The 23,637-nt window shown below is 37.5% G+C and overlaps 1 protein-coding gene across 3 annotated transcripts in view; it reads right to left on the bottom strand.

Moving 5' to 3' along the window:
* The window catches only part of col21a1 (collagen, type XXI, alpha 1), a 54,613-nt gene extending 35,545 nt beyond the window's left edge, over nt 1–19,068 (bottom strand). Inside the window, exons 1-12 of one of the 3 annotated variants that reach the window (XM_053620548.1) lie at nt 18,630–19,065; nt 17,035–17,159; nt 16,408–16,535; nt 15,630–16,190; nt 11,145–11,310; nt 10,825–11,053; nt 8,249–8,422; nt 8,008–8,085; nt 7,047–7,130; nt 6,503–6,565; nt 3,398–3,451; nt 3,259–3,312 (exon numbers count right to left, since the gene is read on the bottom strand). In XM_053620548.1, the coding sequence (XP_053476523.1) occupies nt 3,259–3,312; nt 3,398–3,451; nt 6,503–6,565; nt 7,047–7,130; nt 8,008–8,085; nt 8,249–8,422; nt 10,825–11,053; nt 11,145–11,310; nt 15,630–16,190; nt 16,408–16,535; nt 17,035–17,060 (1,617 nt within the window). In that variant the 5' untranslated portion in view covers nt 17,061–17,159; nt 18,630–19,065. Of the gene's footprint in view, nt 1–3,258; nt 3,313–3,397; nt 3,452–6,502; nt 6,566–7,046; nt 7,131–8,007; nt 8,086–8,248; nt 8,423–10,824; nt 11,054–11,144; nt 11,311–15,629; nt 16,191–16,407; nt 16,536–17,034; nt 17,160–18,629 lie in introns of all 3 variants that reach the window. The other 2 variants (XM_053620549.1, XM_053620547.1) reach the window with 2 other exon arrangements.
* Between the last annotated feature and the right edge of the window lie 4,569 nt (nt 19,069–23,637).

Below are 23,637 nucleotides of genomic sequence, written 5' to 3'. Positions count from 1 at the left end.
ATTTTTTATACTTGGATGCGAACCCTTTGCAGTCAATGACTGCCTGAAGTCTGGAAACCATGGACATGATCAAATGCTGAGTTTCCTCCCTTGATATGCTTTGCCAGGCCTTTACTGCAGTGAAGAGTTTTTTTCTTCAGTAAGTGAAAAGCATGCTCAATTGGGTTGAGGTCATTGGACATTTAAGAACATTTAATTTCTTTTCCTTAAGAAGCTCTTGGTTTGGGTCCCAGTTCCATTGGCAGCCACACATGCCCATGCCATAACACTTCCTCCGCATGTTTGACAGACGATGTTTATGCTTTGGAGCATTTCCTTTCCTTTTTCATGCTCTTACCATCATTCTGGTACAAGTTAATTTTACATCAGAACTTTTTTTTTTTTTAATTTTTTAAATTTTTTATTTATTTATTTTTTTTTTAATAAATAAAAGAAGTCTAATCTGGCCTTTCTGTTCTTGAGTGTTATCAGTGGTATGCATCTTGGGGTAAACCGTTTGTATTTGCATTCATGAAGGTCATTTCTTCACAATGATATGCCTACCTCCTCCAGAGTGGTCTTGACTTGACTAGATGTTGTAAAGGGGGTTTTCTTCAAGAAGGAAAGAAGTCTGCATTCATTCACTTTAGTTGTCTTCCATGATATTCCAGGGCTTTTAGTGTTGCTAAGTTCGCCAGTGCATTCCTTCTTTTAAGAACAACATTGTTGTTTTGGCCACTCCTAAAGGTTCTGCTATCTGGTTTTTTTTTTTTTTTTTTTTTTTTTTTTAAGCCCAGTCGTGGCCTCCTTTACTTGCATTCACACCTCTTTGGACCACATATTGAAAGTTCCCATGAACAGTTACCAAATGCAGTTTCAACACTTGTAATCAAGTCCAGACCTTTTTATTTCCTTAATGTGTCATGAAATAATGAAGAAACAGGCCATACCTGGTCATGAAACTGCTTATCAGTCAATTGTCCAATTACTTTTGATCTTTTAATTACATTTTAGCCTGTGAGAATGGAGGGACACTGAAATAAATGGCTGTAATTCCTAAACTGTTAATGCAATGTTTTTGTTAAACCCCTTGAATTAAAGTCTATACTTCAATCACATCTTGATAACTTCATTTTAAATCCATTGTGGTAGAGTACAGAGGCAAAAGTATGAAAACTGTCACTGTTCAAATACTTATGGACCTGACTGTACATCATGTCAGAGCCTTTTCTATTTTTAATGTGATGTAACAAAAGCAAAATTCAAGTGAAAAACAAATAATTTTAGGCAGGGAAAAACCTTACAATAATGTAGTTGTATAAGTGTGCACACCCCTTAATTAATACTTTGTTAAAGATTGTAATGCAGTACTCTTTTGGGTAGGAGCCTGCAGACTTGGCACATCATGATTTGGCAATTTTATTCCACTCTTACTTGCAAAAAAGTTCCAGGTCTATCAAATTGTGAAGTGATCTTTGCACAGTTTCCTCAGGTTTTTAGATTTAGATCTGAGCTCTGACTTGGTGACTTGGCCATTCCAAAAAAATGTTTTGCATGTATATAATCTTTACAAGCCATTTCTTTGTTGACTTGGATTTGTGCTCTGGGTCATTATTGTGCTGCAGCTGTATAAAGCAGGTTTTGTGCAGAATATATTGGTATTTGGAGCTATCCATGATTCCCTCTATCTTGACTAGAGCCCCAGTCACAGCTGAAGATAAACCCCATAGAATGATGTGGCCACCACCATGCTTCACCATGGGTATGGTGTTCTTTAAGTGGTGTTAATGTTATTGTGATGTTTTTTTATTCTGCTAAAATGTTTCTATTTGTTTTTCACTTGAATGTTGTTGAATGCTACATCACAAAACCAGATGATTAAAATATATATATAATATATATATTTTATATACTTGCAGTACATATAACCACTTTTGACTTTGTACTTAAAATATGAACAAAAAGTATGTATTCATAAGCATAAACAAATGTTTTATAAACAAATTATAAGGTTATTCAGAATAAATATATAATTATTCAGACACCATGAATGTCAATTATTAGTACTTTCTTGTATAGCTGTTGACCATTACAGCTCAGTAGTAAGAATTAATGACCTTTTTGCAGCATTGTGGCTCTATTTTGGCCCATTACTCTTGGCAAATTGTCTTCAGTTCTCCAAGGTTACAAGGTTCCCTCTGATGGACTCGCAATTTCCAAATAAATTTTAAATGGAATTCAAGTCAAGACATTGTCTAGGCCATGCAAAGCCTTCTTTGCCAGCCATCGTCTTCCTAGATTCAGTTTTCTATTAATTGTTTTCTTCGATGACATATCTTCCCATATCTTGATGCTCCAGTGTATTTCACTATGAGTATGGTGTTCTTTACACACGCCCCTCTTTTCTCCAAACATGATGAGCTGAATTATTGCCAAAGAGCTCTATTTTTGGTTTCCTGACCAGAGTATATATTTTTCCAAAAGGTTTCTCATTTCTTTTTTCATTTTTTTTTTTTTTTTAGCAGAGGAGTTTGATGTGGATTGTAGGAATGGAGATGATGGCAGTGCAGTTCATTATGTTGTCTTGACAAATCCAACATACTGTTCTGCTTTATTTGCTTATGGTTCTCTGTATAACTGTTGTTCCTGCTGTTTTCAGGTCTTCCTGCAACTCTTTGAGTGACTACTGGTTTCTCTCTTACCTTTCTTATCATTAGTCTAAGAGCACACTGTGAAATCTTACATGGTGCTCCCGTTGGGATGATTAGTTGTGGTTATGTGAATTTTCCAGCTATCTAAGTGATTGTACTGACTGGGGTGTTTAAGGTCTTTGCTTTGGCTCTGTAGTGTTCCACTTGAGTGATGTTTTTACTAATGCTTTCCCTGAGACCTCTGGGAAGCTCCTTCATCTTCAGTATGATTGCTACATGCATGAAATCTTCTCAACCAAAGGCAATGTCTTTTATAATGACGCCAGGTGCAATTTGCACAAGAACACTCCCCCCCCCCCCCCCCCAGCATTTATGTCTAAAACTTAATTTATTTTTGTATAGTCATTACATATATTTTTTACTATAGTATCTGAATACTGTGTTTTTTGTGCTTATGAAGACTTTTTTTTTTTTTTTTTTTTCATATTTATAAATTCAAAGTTAAGACTGTATAAATTTTGCAGTGTATACATCCACTGGACGTATATTAAATAACAAAAACAAAAGTGTTCAAATATTTATTTAACACTGTGCATTATATTAAAATTTTAAATTAATGGCTCCTTACAGGTTCCCCAGGACTTCCTTTATCCCCCTTGTATCCTTCTGCTCCACGAAGCCCCTAATAGAAACAAATTGTGTGAGATCCAAATATTGTGTAGGTTAATCCACAAATTTGTTTACTTTATTGGGAGTTACTTCCTTACCGGCATGCCAGGAGGACCTTGGAGGCCAGCACCTCCTCTTGGCCCGGGTGCACCCTTAAATAAAGGAAGAGGTCAATTTATCAGATCATCAGTTTAGAACATCTAAAATATATGTCAAAACATATCCAAATTTCCCTTCTAATGATACACTCACTACTATGTGTAAAACTGAATGCACTGCCATGTGGTCTTGTCAGAAAAGCATTGACAATAGAATAGATAGTTTTAATACAGTACCATAACTCTGAAGCAGTGGAAATGCATTCTTTGAAATGAGAAGAATCCATGCCATATAGAAAAGCATAAAATATAATACACAGGTGGTACTGCTTTTCATTTGTGACACATATGGCACGGAAACCTCTCCATAGGAGAACACTACTTGCCTTGCTGTGTAATGGCTGTTGAGTCTTTTGGTGAAGGAATTTGGGAATAATAATTTTCATAACTTTCTGTTTGATAAACTTGGTGCTGTGGATGGCTGCCTTTGTGTTGCTTCTGCCTGTTTTGTTTGCTTTTGTGTGTTAATGCAGTGTTTGGTGCTTCAAATCCAATAACATGGAACAGGACACAGCTCATTACTCTCTGAGACTTAAACCTAATAAAGAAAATACCCAAATACAGACAACGTGTTACATGTGCATGTCACCTGTGAAAGAGAACACTCGAACACTGATGCATTCATTGAATACACTGTTACTCACTGTTACTAAATACACCATTACTCATCTGTCAGTCTGATCACTTTCTCCTTGACCTCATTCCAACATACAGACAGAATCTGAAAACCAACATGCCTGTTGTTACAACAGTGAAGAGAGTTCATTGGATCCAGTGAATCATTGAAAAGCTACATGGCTGTTTTGACTCCACAGATTGGACTGTCTTCAGTGAATCAACAGAGGAGGAGGCTGTCAACTGATCACCACTTGCTAATGAGTGGGATTTGTTGCAATCTAACCAGATTTACCTGGTAATCCCAGGAGAGCCTTCTCTGTTTCTTGAGCATGTAGCAGAATCTTTGTTGAGTGATTAATTTAACTCCCACCCCTAAAAGGACTTCACTCTACAGGGTGAAGTTGGGGTAGGATTGAGTCTGAATGGAGCATATTAATGAATGGAGCACAGCCACTGTGACTAGAAGGCTGTTGGTGCCTGTTAGGGTAGCTAACCTAGGCTATGCTGGTGGACACTGGTGGTGAGGGACGTGGGATGTGAGTTGCCCCCCCCCCCCCCCTTAAGGACTAGTGGATGTGTTTCAATTATAGGGGCATCGCACTTTTTAGCCCACCGGGGAAAGTCGATGCCAAGGTTCTGGAGAGGAGATACCAGCTGATAGTTAAATCTACGATTCAGGAGTAAAAGTGCAAGTTCTGCTGAGGCTCTGTAAACTTGTACAGCTCTTTCAGGGGTCAGGAAGTATGCTAGTGCAGTTGAAATGTTTAATGGATTTGACGAAAGACTATAATCTGTCATGTGCCAGCATTTGATGTTGAAGGTACTGCAGGAGTACAGGGTGTCTAAAGTGCCTCCCTCCTGTAACTGCAAGGCTAGTTGTTTTGTTTGTGCTAGACATTTTGTTAAGCCATTTAGGTTGGAGATTAAAAATGATTTATGAGAAGATCAGACTTTCAACTTTCATTTCTTGATATTTATATTTAGATGTGTTAATCAACTTGGAACATGGCACCTTTTGTTTGTACCCACCTATTTTGCAAGTGATCAAAAATATTTGAGCATGTGACTGATGGGTATATCTTGTTGCCCAGGTGTGCCCTGTTAAACTCTTTAAACAATTAATAGCTCTGGATGTCTACTCTTTGTTTGACCCCTGGGTTTTGCCTGGGAAGGCTGCGTTTGGTGTTGAAATGGATAAACCAGCATGAAGACCAGAGAGCTGTCTATGTGAGAAAAGGAAGTCATTTTGAAGCCAAGAAAAGAGGGAAAATTGAACAGAGCCATTGTACAAGCATTGGGCATAGCCAATTTGGAATGTTCTGGGGAAAAAAGAGAAACCTCTGGTGTATTGACAACTAGACATCGAGCAGGCCATCCAAGGAAAACAGCAGTTGATGATATAACCATTGAGTGCTGTGAAGAAAACCCCAAAAACTATAGTCAGTGAAATCAACAACCCCCACAGTGCATGGGTGAAGGTATCTTAATCCACTGTTTGAATAAGACTTTGAGAGCAGAAATAGAGAGGCCATACCACAAGATGCAAACCACTCATCAGCAGTAACCGTTGGAAAGACAGTGGCCTTGCCATTCCAATACCATTTGAGAGGGGAGTGTAGCTCATTCCTTCGTTCAATATGGTTTCTGTATGCGAGCACAGTGAGTTTTATCCACATCCTGGTGTTATGGCAAAATTTTAAGTTGAGAGTATGTCAAGGGTGTGTCTTGCCTCCACTCCTGTTTATGGTTTTCATGGGCAGGGATATTAAGCAATGGCCAGTGCTGGAGAGGTATCCAGAATGGTGGGATAGAAGTCCCATCCCTGTTATTTGTTGATGTTCTCTTATCACCATCTGAAGTGGACCCCAAACATGCACTTGAACGATTCACTGTTGAATGTATAGCAGCTGGGGTGAAAATTAGAGGCCATGGTTCTTCTTTCAGCTTTTCTTTTTGCTGATTTGAACTAAGGGTTTGTTTATTTGTTCAGGATGGGAACTTTGCTTGCATATATTCATAAATGAAGCCTTAATAAAAATCTGACTTCACCTAAATTGAACCTGTTTGATTAATAAGATGAATAAAAACCCAGCAATAAATACAGTTCACATGACTAAGGTTAGAAAATAGTTCTGTTTTCGATTTGACTTTTTATTTTTTATTTATTAATTTTTTTTATAAGTGTTTTGTTACTGTGTATTTATCTAAATTTTAATCAAAAGTAAAAAAAATATGAATTGTAGAATTCAAGAAGAGGCTAGAAAAAGTGTTTAAATTACAAAACTACTACTTTCTCTGAACTATGAAGGAGAATTCTGCCTCCAAGACTTGCCATTGTTAAAGGTTCAAGAAAATAATTTAGTGTCCTGTGTAGCTCTGCATTTGCACTGTTGATTTGAGGTTTGTATTAAACTGTGTAGTACTCACAGGCTTACCATCAGCACCAGCATGACCAGGTTTGCCGGGATCCCCAGCTATTCCTGGCTCTCCCTAAAGAAATTATAATATGCAGAGATTAGAACATGCAGATGATAATATAGAACTTGTCTTATTGCATAATATATTTGATATTTGGCTAAGAACTAAGAGCCTATAGAAATGGGAAGGTAAATATCTGATAATTGGAAATTCCTATTTTAAGCAAATGTTGTTCAAGTAGTTCAAGTTAATTGTTCAAATAGTAATACAATCACTGATCACACATAGCAGGTACTGTTTTGCCATTCTGATTAACCTTTATAGTGATCACCTGCAGCATACAGTATGCTTTCAAGTCAAGACATGATCTTATAAACTTCAAACATTCCTTATAGAGGTTTCATGTGAATTTTCTGCAATGGGGAGTTAAATTGAATTCCTGAATCCTTTGGGAGAACTACAATTAAATGTCAAGATACACCTTTTATTAGTCTATGCACATAAAAATCTTAATTTACTCCAACAGAAGAGGAAAATGGCTGAATGTATTAACCTTTTGGCCTGGAGTACCAGGTGCCCCAGGTGGACAGATACATGGCTCTGGGGTTGGATCAATATCAGCTGATCCACTGGCACACTGAAAGAACCCCAAAGAAACCTGCCATTAGTTCACATTTGTTGAACTGTGAGGTCTTCCTTTAGCTGCGAGCTCGTATAACACATAATGTAGCCAAGAGTGCATTCAAAAGTACACATAGCACAATGCAAAACAGCAGTGCCCTGAGAAGATAAAACATTAGACACTCTCAACTCTGTCTCACCTTAGACAACTCAACAATTTTTCAACTGTGTGAGCACCCAGTTCTGAGGTAGTATGAGATGAACATAGAGCCATATTTAGGACTTAATGATATCCATACATTTTAATGCACTTAGAAAACAGTACAGGGAATCTTACCTTTGCAACCGAAATGAACTTAGCAGTTACTTTTGAAAGCAAGCAAAGCGATTGGTCAAAATACATACCTCTCCATCCTACAAATGAAAAGAATATGATGTAATCAGACAACATGAAGCAAATCAGCCAAAAAACAAAAGTGGTGCAAACAAGGCACTTTTCAGGCTTTCTGCTGGAGGCCTCAGTTAACAGTGACACACACACACACAAAAAAAGAAGCGTATTCTAGATCAGGCAACCATGGTTAGTAAGTTTAAAGTGTGACACAGATGCAGGGAAAAGTAATATCATTGGAGGCATAAACATCTTCATTACATTGGCTACTAGAATGTCCAAGAAACCCATATATTAGGCAAGTATACAATTAATTTATGTTTTTTTGGGAGGTGGGGTCCGGGGGATGTATTATGAGATTATCAGAACCCAATCTCAAATACCAAGTCACTCATATAATTGGTATCAAAGTATGGTTTATACTGGAAAAATAAAATGACATTAATGGTTGGAATATATTAACTTGTGCCAAAATATGAACATCCAAGATTTTTGTACTCACGACTCCAGGTATTTCACAAGCAGTTTCCCTGTTATTCTGCTCTGGGTCACAGTAGATTCGTAGTTTCTGAATTTCAAACTGTTCAGGGATAAATTACAATGTTACCATTTTAAAAGTTGCTTTGTATTCATGTAAATCAGTTATTTAACCATCATCTTGCCAGGTTCTTAAAATGTCGACTGTCTTAAACTCATTTTACATACCATAACACTGATTATAATAGAGTAGCTGGTACACTTACAGGAACAGTTGTTTCTTTTCTGACATATTTCCCAACTTGTGTCTTTCCATTGATAAAAATGCCAGCAGGGGGTTCCAGGGGCAAGTTTTCAATTTCCAAGTCATCAACATAAAGCGTTACATCTTCCTCTGTTACCAGAAGACGCAGCTGATGCCATTTTTCATCAAAAAGCTTCTGTACTCAGACAGAATGACAAGAGAATAAGGAAAAGTAATAGCGTTGTATAGAAGTATTTATAAGGATTTAAGTGTGTTTGTGATGTGTGGTTGGCAGATTCTAAGATTCACATTGAGGTTGAAAGAATACCACTTCAGTGCATCTTCCTATAATGTCTAACAAAATTGGAAAGTACTTGTAGCAGGACATGGGCCACTGCTCCATACAGAACATTGTAAGCTCCTTTTATATTCTTGGGGTTGTGCTTATGCGTCCTCTTTCATGCAAAGTTTAACTGTGCTTTTAAGTTACTGCTTGAGTTATTGCTTTTCCTGTTGTAAGCTCTTTGGTTTTCCCCAAAGGGGTTGTGCATGTGGGCAAGAAGAGAGTTTCTGGACAGCTAAATTTTTGTTGAAAGATTGTAGAAATTTTTCAAATTCAAGGAATACATTGTGCTTGAAATTTATTTTAAAGTGTGTTTTTTAAAAATTTTTTTAAATAAATTATAAGAGTTTACACCCCCCCCCCCTTGTTTTTAACAGAAAATTCTGTTGTTTGAAACATTTGAATATTCAGGTTTTTATTGTGTATTTACAGTTTATATTTCAGTCATGTGAAAAAAGTTATACACCCCATGCAAATATTTATTTATTTATTTATTTATTTATTTATTACATATTTGGACAAGCAACCATTTGATGCTCTTTGAAACAATGCCTATTAAAGTTGATACACTCTATCAAATGTCATAAAATTTATATTTTGTAGTAATTTTCACAATTTAAATGAGCAAAAAACAGCTCAGTGACAGGGAAAAAGTAAGTACACCCCTACATTTCACACCTTAAAATCCATCAAATTTGAATCAGGAGTTCACTATTGGGTGCCAGTGATCAGAACTTGCAGGTGGAACCAGTCTTATTTATACCCCTCTCATATCTAGTGTCTGGTATTCCCTTTGCTATTCAGGTGTGTGGTGTTGTCATGCCAAGATCTAAAGAGTTCTGTAAGGCCTGCAGAAAAAGGTTGTGGATACCTATGAGTCTCGCAGAGTACTTAAAAAGATCTCCAAATTATTTGAAATTCCACTGTAAGGAAAATAATCTACAAATGGCACAGATTTCAAATGACTGCCGATTTGTCCAAAACTGGCCATCCCAGCAAATTCAGCCCAAGAACAGACTGTCTGATGCAAAACGGAGTCTCCAAGAACCCCAAAATTTCATCACAGGAATTTTACATCACATGTTTCTACAATCAGAAAGAGATTGCACAAATTTGACCAGCATGGGAGGCGTGCCAGGAAAAAGCCTTTGCAAGACTACAGTTTGCAAATGAGGAAATGGGCAAAGACCAGGCCTTTTGGAATAATGTGCTCTGGACAGACGATTCAAAGATAGACTTGTTTGGCCACAGTAACAGTAGACATGTTAGGGGTGACCAAAGACAGCTTTTCAGGAGAAGCACTTCATACCAACTGTGAAGCACAGTGGTGGAAATGTTATGATTTGGGGTTGCTTTACTGCTTCAGGGACTGGACAGCTTGCATTCTTTGATTCAACTATGAATTCTGCATCATATCAAAGAGTTCTTGAAGATAATGTGAGGCTATCCGCCCGAAAGTTGAAGTTGAACGAATGGGGCAAAAAGAAGAAATGGAGGATTCTGGAATGGCCTAGTCAAAGCCCGGATTTGAATCCCATTGTAATGTTGTTAGGGGATTTTAAACGGGCAGTATATGCACGAAAACCCTCAAACCTCTTGCAACTGAAAGAATATTGCATTGAAGAGTGGTCAAAAATTCCAGCAAGCCTGTTGGACATTTATTCAAAACTTCTACAAGACGTTATTTCTGCTAAAATACTAGCTTCTGAGACCAAGGGTGTATTTACTTTTTCCACAGAAGAATATCACATCTATTGATATTTATGTTGAATAAATGATTGAAAAAGCAAATTTTCCTTGTGGTTTTGTTCAAGTATATAAACTTCATTAAAAGGCACTCTTTCAGATATAATCAAATGTTTGCATGTCCAAATATGTCAAAAAGCCAACAATTTCCATGAGGTCTACTTATTTTTTCACATGACTCATGTGTCTGTGTGTGTGTGTGTGTGTGTGTGTGTGTGTGTGTGTGTGTGTGTGTGTGTATTGTCTCTTTTTTTAAAGGTATCAATTATTCTGAATTTCATAAAAACAGAGCATAAATTCCTAGTCATAATGCTAGTTAGATTTGTAGCCCTCAGTATGTCACATTATTTTACCATGTGTTTATAACAATCATTAAATGAGAGTCTAACGAGTGAACCGCTGACATGAATTGGAAAAGTGCTAGAATAGGAGAAATGTTTCAGTATTTCAGTATTATAATATAATTTCAATATTTATTTGGGAATTTTCTAGGACTGCTATGTATTTACTTTTGCTGGTGATTTGGTGAAGACCACTGTCTGCGTTCCGCTTTGGGCCATGCTTGTAGTAGTGAATGTGACTGTCTTCTTCAAACCATTTAAAGTAACTGCCATCTGAGGCTGTCCATCCGTAGTCTGTATTCTCCAGAGATCCCAGTCCTCTGTTAGGACAGAACCCTTGTATTTAAGTGTGGCCACAAACACGTAAGAAGGTGGAAGCCCATCAGGAAACAAAGTCCTATGAGGATTAAAATCTTGTGACTCTTTGAAGCAAAACAAACCAATGTAAATTCACCAGAACAACAAACAGCATTCTCTCTAGATTGTACCTGGTATTCTCCGTTAAGTCATCTCTGGGTGTCACTTGGTAGGCTTTCATTCCATAAAAGGATCCTTGTGTCTTTTTCGCTTTTTTGGCCAATTTCAGGTGAAACAGAATATCAAATCCCTTCTCATCCCGAGAGTCAATTGGTATTTTGATTGGACATACAGTCTCTAAGGTATATTAGAAAGGGAAACAAATGATTATTGCATGGTGTCTGGTCACAGTTGTTTTTCATATCTCCTGAATATTCAGATTCTATTTTCTGTAGTGAAAATAGGAAAATGCAAAATATTCAATCCAGAAAAAATGCAAAATATTCAAAGAATTCTTGTATTCATTTCATTTGGCTTTGCGCTGAAGTAAAGAATCAGTAAAGTAAATCAGTAAGAATCAGACCTTTTGGCATAGAACCCTGGACATCTTGCAAATATGCAAGCTGTCCAAGGTACATCCCAGCTAGTGCAAAAAAACAGATGAGAAATGACCATTATCTTTGACTCGGTCCAGAAAAGCTTCATGAGCCCTGAGCTTCATGAGTCACACACTTGAACGTATTACACGTTAATAAATAAATTTTATATTTATTAAAATAACATTGACCTTGTATTACTTATTGGAACAACTGCATTGAAAAATTTGTAACTTCCACAATTTTCAATAATTGCAAAACTTTTGAATTTAAACATCTTCCCACAATTCTGAACCATAATCAGCCATGAATCTTTTACCAGATGTAATGAATGTGCAGACTTGACTGATGCAATTGCATGATAGTGTATATTAAATACGTACAGTGATCAAAACCAGATTGCAGGGCAGAATCACAAACCAGAAACAGACGAGCAGAACAAATACAAACAGGAAAGTATGACCCGAATTCCGAAAAAGTTGGGACAGTATGGAAAAGATTTGTAAATGTACTTTGACTTGTATTTAAACAAAAAAAAGTATAATTACAAGTTTTTTGATGTTTTACCTAATCAACTGCATAGTTTTTTTTTTTTTTTTTTTTTTTTTAAGATAAACATTAATTTTGAAATTTATGCATGCAACATGCTCCATAAAAGTTGGGAAAGGGCAATTTAGGACTAATAGCGATGTGACAAGTTGAAATAAGGTGATGTGAAACAGGTGTGGCAATTGTCTAATCATAGTAGGCAGAAAACCACTTCTGAATGTGCGTGATCTTCGATCCCTCAGATGTCACTGTCTTAAAAACAGTCATGAGTCTGTAATGGATATCCTGACATGTGCTCAGAATACTTTGGTAGACCTTTGTCAGTCAACACCATTCGCCGCTGCATCCACAGAGGCAACTTAAAGCTTTACTATGCAAAGCAGAAGAAATACATTAACACTGCCCAGAAGTACCACCGACTTCTCTGGGCTCACTCTCATCTGCGATGGACAGTAACACAGTGGAATCGTGTTTTGTGGTCCGACGAGTCAAAATTTCAAATGGTTTTTGGACAAACGGCCATCATGTTCTCCGGGCCAAAACGGAAAAGGACCGTCCAAACTGTTCTAAACATCAGGTCGAAAAGCCAGCATCTGTCATGGTATGGGGGTGTGTCCGTGCCCATGGCATGGGTAACTTTCACATCTGTAAGGGCAGCATTAATGCAGAAAGAGATGTACACATTTTGGAGCAACACATGCTGCCATCCAGAGCAGGACAACGCCGAACCACATTCTGCTCGGATTACAAGCGCATGGTTACGTAAGCAGAGAGTCTGGGTGCTAGCATGGCCTGCCTGCAGTCCTGACCTGTCTCTGATTGAGAATGGGTGGCACATAATAAGGGAATGAAGGCTTGTACAGTTGCGCAGCTGAAGAAATGCATAATGGATGAATGGGGGAAAATTCTGCTTGCTAAACTTAACCAACTGCAGTCTTCAGCGCCCAAACGCTTAAGTGTTTATTAAAATAAAAGGTGATGTTACACAGAGGTACACAGTCGACTGTCCCAACTTTTTTGGAGTGTGTTGCAGTAATCAGATTTGAAATGAGTGTATATTTTCAATAATAAATTAAATTCACAAAGTAAAACCTCAAATAATGTGTTTTCAATATAGTACAGGGTGAATTGAATGTTCAAATGACTTTTATTTATTTATTTATTTATTTTTTAAAAAATCATGTTCCATACTGTCCCAGCGTTTTCGGATTTGGGGTTGTAGAAACAAGTGAGACAGTCTCAAATGATTTTGTTCTGTTTGAACACTTGTTCTTGAAGCAGAGGTTACTAAACAGTGCATCCTCTCTGTATCATCATGTTGAAATATGCTCCTGGTGAAAGCTTTAATCAGTAGTACTGCTCCACAGTTGTTTGGAATGCAACAAGACCATACCCCAAATGGCAGCCTGTAGTACACCTTGTAATCCAGCATGTATTTTCCTGTCTGCTTTGATTTGTTACACAAAGTGTAGTGTAAAGGCAGATACTGGATATGGGTCACTTTTAAAAGATGTAAGCAGGTCATCAAATAAATCTGATATAGTCAGCAAATCGGAATTTGGCATCAAGACCTGCAGTGTAAATGCAGCCATATTTGAAGTGTCCTGATACTGTTTATGAATGCCACATGCATAACTCCAGTTTTGACCCTTCAGTTCCTTTTGAAACGTTTTGATTGCAAAATGTTTGAACATCAATAATAAAACCAAAACAATGTCAAAACCAGAAATGTTGAGCGCACAGTTTATGGGTCCTCGTCATCTTGTCTTCGCCTTTTCTCCTTTGAGGAATTCCCAAGGCCATCTTTATTGCTTTCCATTACTCTATTAGCTCAAGTGAGGTTTGTTAGTTGACAAGGACACAAGTCATTGTGATGATGCAATGCCAGAAGATGCCCTTAAATTATTACAGTCTGACTTTTTCTATTTATTTTATTACAGTCTGACAACTTTTCATTTGATTAAAATTTTTGAAGGACTTTATCATTTAAAACATTACATTTGATTTGCTACTTTCAACTGTACTTTATGTAGCGAACTACATAACTATTAATGCAACTTTGTTTACTTTGCTATCTAGTTAGCTTGCTTAGATCGGTGTAGCAAATGGTTTTAATCCATCTTATGTTAGCATTTTTTTTTAAATATCAGACGAAGACACAAAAAAAGCTTTGTTGCAGTTCTGATCACTGTTTGAAATAAATTTAGTGTGTAAACTATTAAGGAAATCATGTCGGAAGTGTGTTCCTATTTCAAAATCTGATCCTTCTTGTCTTCTCATTGTTGCAAGTGGTCACTTTGTGGCATTTAAGAAGTATTGAAACAGGGAAGTGTTTATATAGGTGAGATTTGATTGGTTGCAGGTACATGTGATTTTGTCTGTATGGGAAGTCTGGAGATCTTGATTCATTTGGTCGGTTGAATGCGAGTCTTGTGTGTGTACGTTTGTGACTAGACGATTGGCCAGGAACTGTGGGGAAGCAGTTTCTTTGCTCTGCTGTTTCAGTGGAGGCAGGCAGGGTTGTTGGCCTGCACCTAACCTCATTCACAGAAGAGCTGGTGCTTCACCTGTAATAATTGTTCCAACATTATGAATTACTGGAGTGTGAGGAGTACTTTGCAAAGTCAAACTTGCATGGTTTACAAATTTCAGCTGTAGTGCTAGAGGGAATTTCTGTTTGAAAGCATGTCAAACACTGTCCTCATAACAAAAAACATTGCCCCCACAAATGTATGCTAATATCATGCCGCTGGAATGCAAGCCTTGAACTCATAAACAATTACCCTTTAAGGTTCTATGTAGAATCCGACAAAAGAGTTTTAGCAAGGTAGTCTTCAGAAAAGCAAACCTGTTAACCTCTTTTCTAGAGTGAAACCACTAAAAACTGTAGTATTAGAATCAGATAATGTATACAGGATGATTATATAGAAATGGAAAATGCCCAGAATGCCAGCTATGTAAGGAACATGCTTCCCCAAAACGGATTTAAATTTTTTCACTACCAGACAAGTGGGCTTAGAAAAACTAAATGTTCTGCAATGTTTTAATCTATCTTGATGAGTACTATTACTCATCAAGATAGATTAAAACATTGCAGAACATTTAGTTTTTCTAGTTAGCATTTTCTAGTTAGCATTTTAGTTAGCATTACATTAAGCATGTCTCTCTTGGGGGTAATATAAACCTGTCACTACAGAAAGATAGCTTTCAATCTCTCCCATGAGATTAAGACTTCTAAACAGTGAAATGAATATTTAATTGGATTGCAAGCTGTTACTAAGTATTGGTACTGGGGCAGATACTGACCAGAATGCAAGATAACATTAGATTGGATCTGACCTATTTTGTGCTTTGAACATATGTTGACTAATATGACACAGATCATGCACATAAACAGCACAATTTACAAATTGCCAACATGCCTGTAATGTTTCACATCATATCAAGAGACACTCCCAGAGGTGACTGTTACTATGGCAGTATCAGATATCAGATTGGCATGATCTTAATGTTTAAGTTAAAAATGTTTACCTTCACACAGTTTCTGCCGAATAACTTCACGAATCTTGGAGATGGCTTTATAGTCTTCAACATAGAAAACATAGGTTGAGGACGGCTTGTTGGCAATTGTTTTCAGCTCTGCCTCCTCTGTCTCTGACCCAACACCAATTGCAAACAGTATTATCCCTTTTTTCCTTGCGGCCTCTGCAGCTTCCATTACTGCATCTTGCGACTTCCCGTCTGTTAGAACCACAGCAATTTTTGAAACCCCATTCGGACCACGCTCTGATAGTGCAAACAGCTTCTCGTTGGCAAACTTGATAGCCTTTCCAGTGTTGGTGTTGCCCCCCATGTATTCTATGGACTCCATGGCTCTGATTAGGTCTTTGGTTGAGTAATGTTTTCCCAGTGGTATGTGTAAAACAGGTTCATCACTGTATTGGACCACACCGATTTGGGTGAACTTCTGGCCAATGTTAAAGCTTGTTGTGATGTTCACCAACCACCGTTTAACGATCTCAAAATTAGTGTCATCCACACTCCATGAGCCATCAAGTATGAATACTAAGTCACTTGGAGCTGTTCTGCAACCTGCAAGGCAAAGGAAGCAGGCTTACTAAATGTATTTCGTTGAAAGATCCTTAAATATATATGCACAGTTAACTAACACTACATTAAAGCAAACTCAAAGATGTTCTTTATTAACTTGAGGCCTAATAAAAGAGTTGCATTGAACATGATCAGTAAGTGATGTTATCTGAGACAAAGTCTCCATGCAGTGGTAATGGGAATGAGAGAAGCATCTTACTTCTCATGTCCTCATCTTGGGCTGTGCAAAATAAGTGAAGAAACATGAAGTACAGACACCAAAAGACAAAATGCATGGATCTCATTTTGCAACCAATGATCCTGAAGCACCAAGCCTCAGTTTTGCACCTAAAGAGAAACGAAGATATACATATCTTAGATAACCTCAATTTTGTGGAATCTAAAGTGGTTATAATGTACACAATACTTACAGCATTATAAAAATAATGAAAACTGCTGCTTTTTAACAACTACATGGTTTGGCTATGCAGGATTACATTTTGAGAGGCTTTATATAACTATGGTTCCTGTGGGAAACCACATTTTATTATGGTTTCCAGAGGCAGAAAGATTTGCAGATGCTATGAAAATACAGTAATAAACAAGAAACATTATATTTCAGAAAGTGATTTGGCCTTTTGACCACTCGATCTGCGGTTGGACAAAAACGAGCTCTTTTAATTATTAATAGTTAAAACTCTAGCATTTTCAGTTTCGTAGTATGTAAGGCTGATGTATTATATCAGTGGGTTGTTCTAGGCTTTGACCTCAAGACACAAGTATGGCCTCTTGCTCCAATGCTTTCCCAAATCCCAGTGTGGGTAGGTGGGGGTAATCTGGAACTCACCACCATTTGTATGAGCCAGTCGCCATATCCCCTCCTACTTGCTTTTTCTCAGAACTGGATATTTCTACTTCTCTGCCAATCGCACACGGAATCCATTTACAGTGTCAGACAGTGAAATTCCAGTTCTGGAGAATGACCAAACACATATATTCATGACAAAGTGAAGACAACTATGTTCCAAAAAAGAGAGAGTTCGATTTAATATTATACTACTTTGCTGTGTGCACAACACTAAAAATATTTTGCAGCTAGTATAGATGTTGCACTTAACTAGCTGTACATGTGTGTCTGCCAGCCAGTGCCTTGTAGTTAGATGGCATTTTAATTCATAACCTCTGTTTGGGGACTCTTGTATGAACTCTGAAGGTTTACTACTACTAAATTATTATTGAAATTGATGTAAAAGTGTCTTCGGTATGTATTATCCACAACATGGCATGAAAATCTCTGTGGAATTTGGTAGTGAGCTATATTTAGCTTGCTTGCTGATTCATTTAGAACTAGTGGGAGACGAGAAACCCTTGTTCAGCAGCTAATTCCTCCATGTCGTCCAGATGAGATATTGCTGTGTGTTCAATGCTCAGCAGCTTGAAAGGAATACCATGATGTTTGTTTGTTTGTTTGTTTGTTTGTTTGTTTGTTTGTTTTTTAAACATTGTTTGGTTAATATCTGAAATATCCTTTCTGCTCTATACAGGAAATTGTGTAATGAATATTTTTGTTCCATGTCAACACTATCAACTGCTGTTAACCATTTTCAGCAGACTTTTCAACACAGGAAATAAAAGTTCCTTAAGCAACAAGGAAGAGTCAAACCATTTTATCTGGGATCCCACTGATGTGACTACAAGTAATTAAAACCACAAACGTTAATGGAGACCGAGCCATACTATCTACCCAGGGGGTTTTAGCTATATACCCCACACCATATCAAGCCCCAGTGTTCTTTCCATGTTGGGGATCCCCTTATGATTCCTGCAGTTAATCCACATCTGCATTTGTTGTTCCTTTCCTAAATTTATAAAAACGAACTGAATAAAGCAGCTTGTATAAGTAATACAAATCAGGTCTCTTCAGATTAAAGAGAAATATATTTTAATCAGTGTTGTGCAGTGCCTGACAAAAACAGTTAATTCCATTCATTCTTCATCTGTATGTAACATTACCACAAGCAAGGAATTGATGATTACTCCTAATTTCTTAAGTACGTTGCCACTGCAGAGATTGTCACGCAATTTCATATGCATTCCTATGCATGTAAACTGTACTCATGAGACCCATTGTTAAACATTGAACACAATCATGAAATGAAAAACAGATCTAGGAAGAAATTTGATTCAGCAAACTGCAAAAAAAAAAAAGAAGCCTTTGTTACTCATTAGCCCAACAATTGCCACAGCCATAGAAAAATATAAGATATAAAACAGCATCTCAGTCCGGTTGGCTTTCTCAGTTACACTTAACTGAAAATTTATTTAAACTTTTAAAACAAAAGTTTAAATAATACAAATCCAAACAACTTCCAACCCAATCAGCCATGCAATTATAACTAATGTTATCCCGGTAGTAATAAAGACAGAAGGGAAAGGGTTTACCAATAGTCAATATGTGCAGAGCTGGATTTCTGCTGCATGAAGTCCCTCTTACATCCTCATAGGTGTGCCATGGCCATGGTTTTGCAGAGTACTAGACTGCAGAAGCTTTGGAAAGCTGTAGAGTCACAGATGTTGCTCCAGTGAATGTGCCTGCCCTCTCCATCCACTTTCCAACACACTCACACACACACTCTCTCTCTCTCTCCTCTCTCTTTCTTTCTCTCTCTCTCTCTATCTGTCTCTCTTGCTCTCCATCTCTCTCTCTCTCTCTCTGCCTCTGGTTCTTTGTGGTCTCTCTCTCTCTGTCTGTTTCTCTCTGTCACTGTCTGTCTTTTTCTTTCTCTCTGTCACGGTGTCTTTCTCTACCTCTGTCTTTCTTATGCTCTCTCTCTCTCTCGCTTTGGAGAGCAGTCACTCTCAATTATCAAGAGGCATTTAGAGAATCAGACCGTGTTAAAGCAAGAGATAAATACAAGCAACATATTTCCAGTCTGTGGGGATTTGGAACCACAGAGAGATCAGTCTAAGCGTTTTTTTCGAATGAAGCATAAAATTAGAAAAGTGTTGTGCGTTTAGAAACTAACTCCAATGTGTAAACAGTTGTCTCTCTTTTTTACTTTTCCTCTGAATTTACTTAATTTTTCATAAAAGTACTTCTTATTTCGCTAATAGGAGTTATCTGATTTGATGCCTGTGGTGCATTTCATGTATAGAATTTACAATGAGATCTTTTCACTAATAATCTTGCATTAAATTTTGACTTAAAGTGAAAGACATTCAACTTCAACTGTGAATTTTCAGTGTATAGTCCCTGAACATTTTAAGAGCCTTTACGAGGACGCAGCCAATTATGCCAAAAAAGATTCTGAAGAATGTTTCAAAGTCACTGTAGTATTCTTTGTTAATAATACTACTTGAAAGTATGGAGCAGTACAAGTTCCTGCATGTGGATTCTTGTATTCAGGAAAAATATTTAAAACCCTTCTGGGAGTTTGATTCAGTATTTCAAAATATTCTTCGCTTTCTCTTGCATATCAAAGCTTAAACCCACATGTTGAGATACTGGAGCTGAGAAAATGTGCAGGTCATCATGCAGAACCTGAGCAGAGAGTTTTCAATATTCTGGAAAGTGATCATGAGCCAAAGATTTCTTGGCAAAATTATACTACACACTTCCTCACAAGAGAATCTTTGTGACCGCTTAACACTTAATCACTAATAACATGAGGTAAAGAAGTTTAATACAAGAGATACTAAAACCAAAATATTTACAGTCCCCACTGAAACTATTGGAACTGCAAGGTCAATTCAACTTTTTTGCTGTAGACTGAAGACATTTGGTTTTGAGATCAAAAGTTGAATATGAGAAGAGAATTTAGAATTTCAGCCTTAGTTTCCTGATGTGTAGTGTATGTAGTATGTATGTAGCATTAAACACCGTAGAACATGGCACATTTGGTATCAGATCACCCAATTTGGAGGCGAGCAAAATATTGGAACGTGATTGAGTGGTGTTTGTTTAAACAATAAATAGCTCTGAACATCTACTCTTGGTTTTTGTCCTTCAGCTTCACCTGTGAAGACTGCATTTGTTGTTAAAAAGGATAAGAAACATGAAGAACAGAGAGCTGCCTATGGGGGGGGGATTGCAAGCCATTTGAGGGAAAAGAGGGAAAATCAATCGGAAGCATTGCATAAGCATTAGGCATAGCCAGTACAGCAATTTGGAATGTCTTGAAAAAGAAGGAAACCACTGGTGTGCTGAGTAACAGACATTGAATGTGTCAGCCAAGTAAAGACAGCAGCGGCTGATGACAAATATCGTGAGAGCTGTGAAGATAAAAACACAAACAACAGTCAGTGACTTAAGCAACCTCCACAGGGCAGGGGTGAAGGTATCGCAATCAGCCATTAGAAGAAGACTTCAAGAGCAGAAATATAGAGACCATACCACAAGATGCAAACCACTCATCAGCAGTAAGAATGTGAAAGAATTCTTACTGTGGAGAAAAATGATCTGCTCATGATACAAAACATACTAGCTCATCTGTGAAACATGGTGGCGGTAGTGGCATGTCTTGGGCTTGCATGGCTGCTTCTGGAAAAGGTGCACTAATCTTTATTGATGATGTAACTCATGATGGTAGAAGCAGAATGAATTCAGGATTTTACAGGAATAATTTGTCTGCCAGTTTACAGAGAAATGGCGGGGGGGGGAGTGGAAGTTTTTAGACTGGCTAGGCCAGGCCTTAACCCAATTGAGCTGCATTTCACCTCCTGAAGAGGAGACTGAAGGGAGAAACCCCCCTTCCCCGAAACAAACAACAACTGAAAGAGGCCGTGGTAAAAGCCTGGAAAAGCATCACATGAGTGTCAGGCTAAAAGACGTTATTGCAAGCAAGGGATATGCAGCCAAATATTAAATGTTATTTACTTTAATTTACTTCTGGACTTATCTGTTCCTATACTTCTGCTCACCTAAAAATTGGGTGGTCTGATATAAAAAGGTTTTATGTTAAACACATCTAGATGTAAATACCAGGAAATAAAAGCTGAAATTCTTAACTTGTCTCATATCCATCTTCTGATCTCAAACCCAAATGTCTTTGGGGTATAGCGCAAACAAATGAATTGGCCTTGCCATTTCAATAGTTTGGGAGGGGACTGTAATTACAGAGCATATGATGTCAACACAGCTATTCGGATGACATTCCCCGGTTAGCTGATTTAAGATTTTAAAATGAAGCTGTATATTATATATTTGTTAATATTGATCATACAGTTATGATGCTAGAACCATGTGCTAGCTTATATAATTCTGTGCACATTGTTTGTCACACTACTTGATTGAGTAGACATGTGGTAGCAATTATCAGTTTGCAGATGCTCCTTCTTTACCCACAGAGCCAGTGTGTCTATCTTCTCAAATTCTACTGAATTATTCCTCACATCCTCTGGAACTTCCTATAGAGCATGCATACTGTATTTGCTGTCCTAAAAAAAACTATTCAAAAAGTGAAAGAACTTCTTTAATTAATCTGCTTGACCCAAAAACGGTCTCTGATTTTCGGATAGCTGTGTAGCTTTTACACAGGCTCTACCTGCTGATCCCACCAGAGCAGCTGCCACCTTGATGAATGTTTAATCAGTGGTTCAGGGATCTAAGATTGATGCATTCAAAAGCAATGACTTGAAAACCAGAGAATCTTTTGTGGGTCTCGCTGGATTTCTGATCATTGACCTGTACAGCTGGGCTTTAAGACTGCATATTCCATTTGGCTTGAAAGTTGACTGCTAAGTCATGACTGTAAGGTGAAGGTTACGCTTGTTTCCTGAATTGGGGAAAAAATAGCAGTGGGGTGTGACAGAAAAATGATGAATTTTTAGTGGTTGTGTAGTTTGGACTTTCTCAGGCCTACTATTATTAAGTCAGGAGACTGTGGAACACACATGGCATGCCTAAAAAAATATGAAATGTTTTGAAATCAGAAACTTAATTTGATGAAGGTTTTTCCTTATTGAAGAACGTAAACATTTTTAGGATGAAAGTAGTAGCTAGGGTAAGTGAAACAAGCATTCATGCTGCACTGCATTAGTGTTTAATGCAGTGTATACTGCTTGTATAAACATTAATCACATTTTCCTTCCTTTATAAAAGCAGCATGCTGCTATTACAGGTTTGTTGACCTTTTAATCTGAAGTTCTTGATGCTTTGTAGGTTGAAATGATTGTATAATAGCAAATTAAAGCCATAATAGAGAGCACCTTTCTAGGTTTTGTTACAGTACCCTCATCCTGACTCTTGGGTGCTGCTTATATAACACCTCTTTGTTTTGTTAGGACCCTTTGCTTGTGCTGTAATGGATAAAAATATTGCATCGTAAATGGCAATTTACATGTTCACTTCTCTTGGTAACCAAAAGAAGTGTGATGTGTAGCTGAAACAAGTTTCACTGACAGGGAGAGAGAGATCTGGAGGGATGGGAAGAAATTTATAAGAATTTCCATGGAAGAAATTGGTGAATCATTTTGAGAAGGAACACCACACCGCCTCCTTGCTGTTTCTCAGATTGATAGGGGATCATGCAGAGGCACATAAGAACTCAAGGGGACTTTCCCTGAGCAGCTCGGAGGAATTCATGTTTAGCAGAGCCTGATGAAACGGTATTGTGCAACAACACAAAATGACATAACAGTATTTCTTGTACAGTAGATTTAAGAAGGGTTTTATAGCATCTCAGCCAGTTTCCTGCGTTCCATGTCGTGATGAATGGCAACACTTATGTTCACTTGATATAGCAGCATGCTGTTGGACAGTTCTGTGGATGAACTCCTGTGTCTGTTGATTTCATTAATAGTGACTATTGGAGGCTACCATGGAATATCTGATTATGGAACAGAGTAAAGTTTGTAACTAAGGAGGATTTAAATGTATACAGATACAGAGTATTACACCCTGGATGGGAAGTTCATCGCAGGGCTCCAGACATGCACACGTTTGCACGATTGCAATATTCTGGAAAATGGTTGTGAGCCAAATATTTCTTGGCAAAAGTGCACTACACACTTCCTCAAATCTGGGATCTTTGTGACCGCTTAACACATAATCACTGACTACTTTGGTTTTAGTATCTTCTGTAATTAACTACTTCGTGTTATTAATTACAGAGCATATACTGTAAGTACAACTATGCAAATGACATTCCCCTGTTCACGGAGTTACGATTAAAATGGAGTTTGTTTATTTCTACAAACAATCATACAGTAATAGGAATTTATTCTTGTACAACCGATAAATTAATACTAATCATAGCTATGCACTGTCTTCTAGGCTTATATAAAATCTGTGCACATTATGTCTCACGTTCTTTACCCACAGAGCCAGTGTCTCAATTAATCACATCCTCTGGAACATATCCTCCTCTTCAGACTGGAAGTAAATTAACCATGCATATTTGCCGTCCTGGACTAAGCTATTCAACTTCAATTAATCTGCTTGAATATATTC

This window comes from Ictalurus furcatus, chromosome 3 (assembly GCF_023375685.1).
Source record: "Ictalurus furcatus strain D&B chromosome 3, Billie_1.0, whole genome shotgun sequence".
Taxonomy (NCBI): Eukaryota; Metazoa; Chordata; class Actinopteri; order Siluriformes; family Ictaluridae; genus Ictalurus; species Ictalurus furcatus.
The sequence above is the reverse complement of the archived record's forward strand: the minus strand, read 5'-3'. Positions and strand labels throughout refer to the sequence as shown.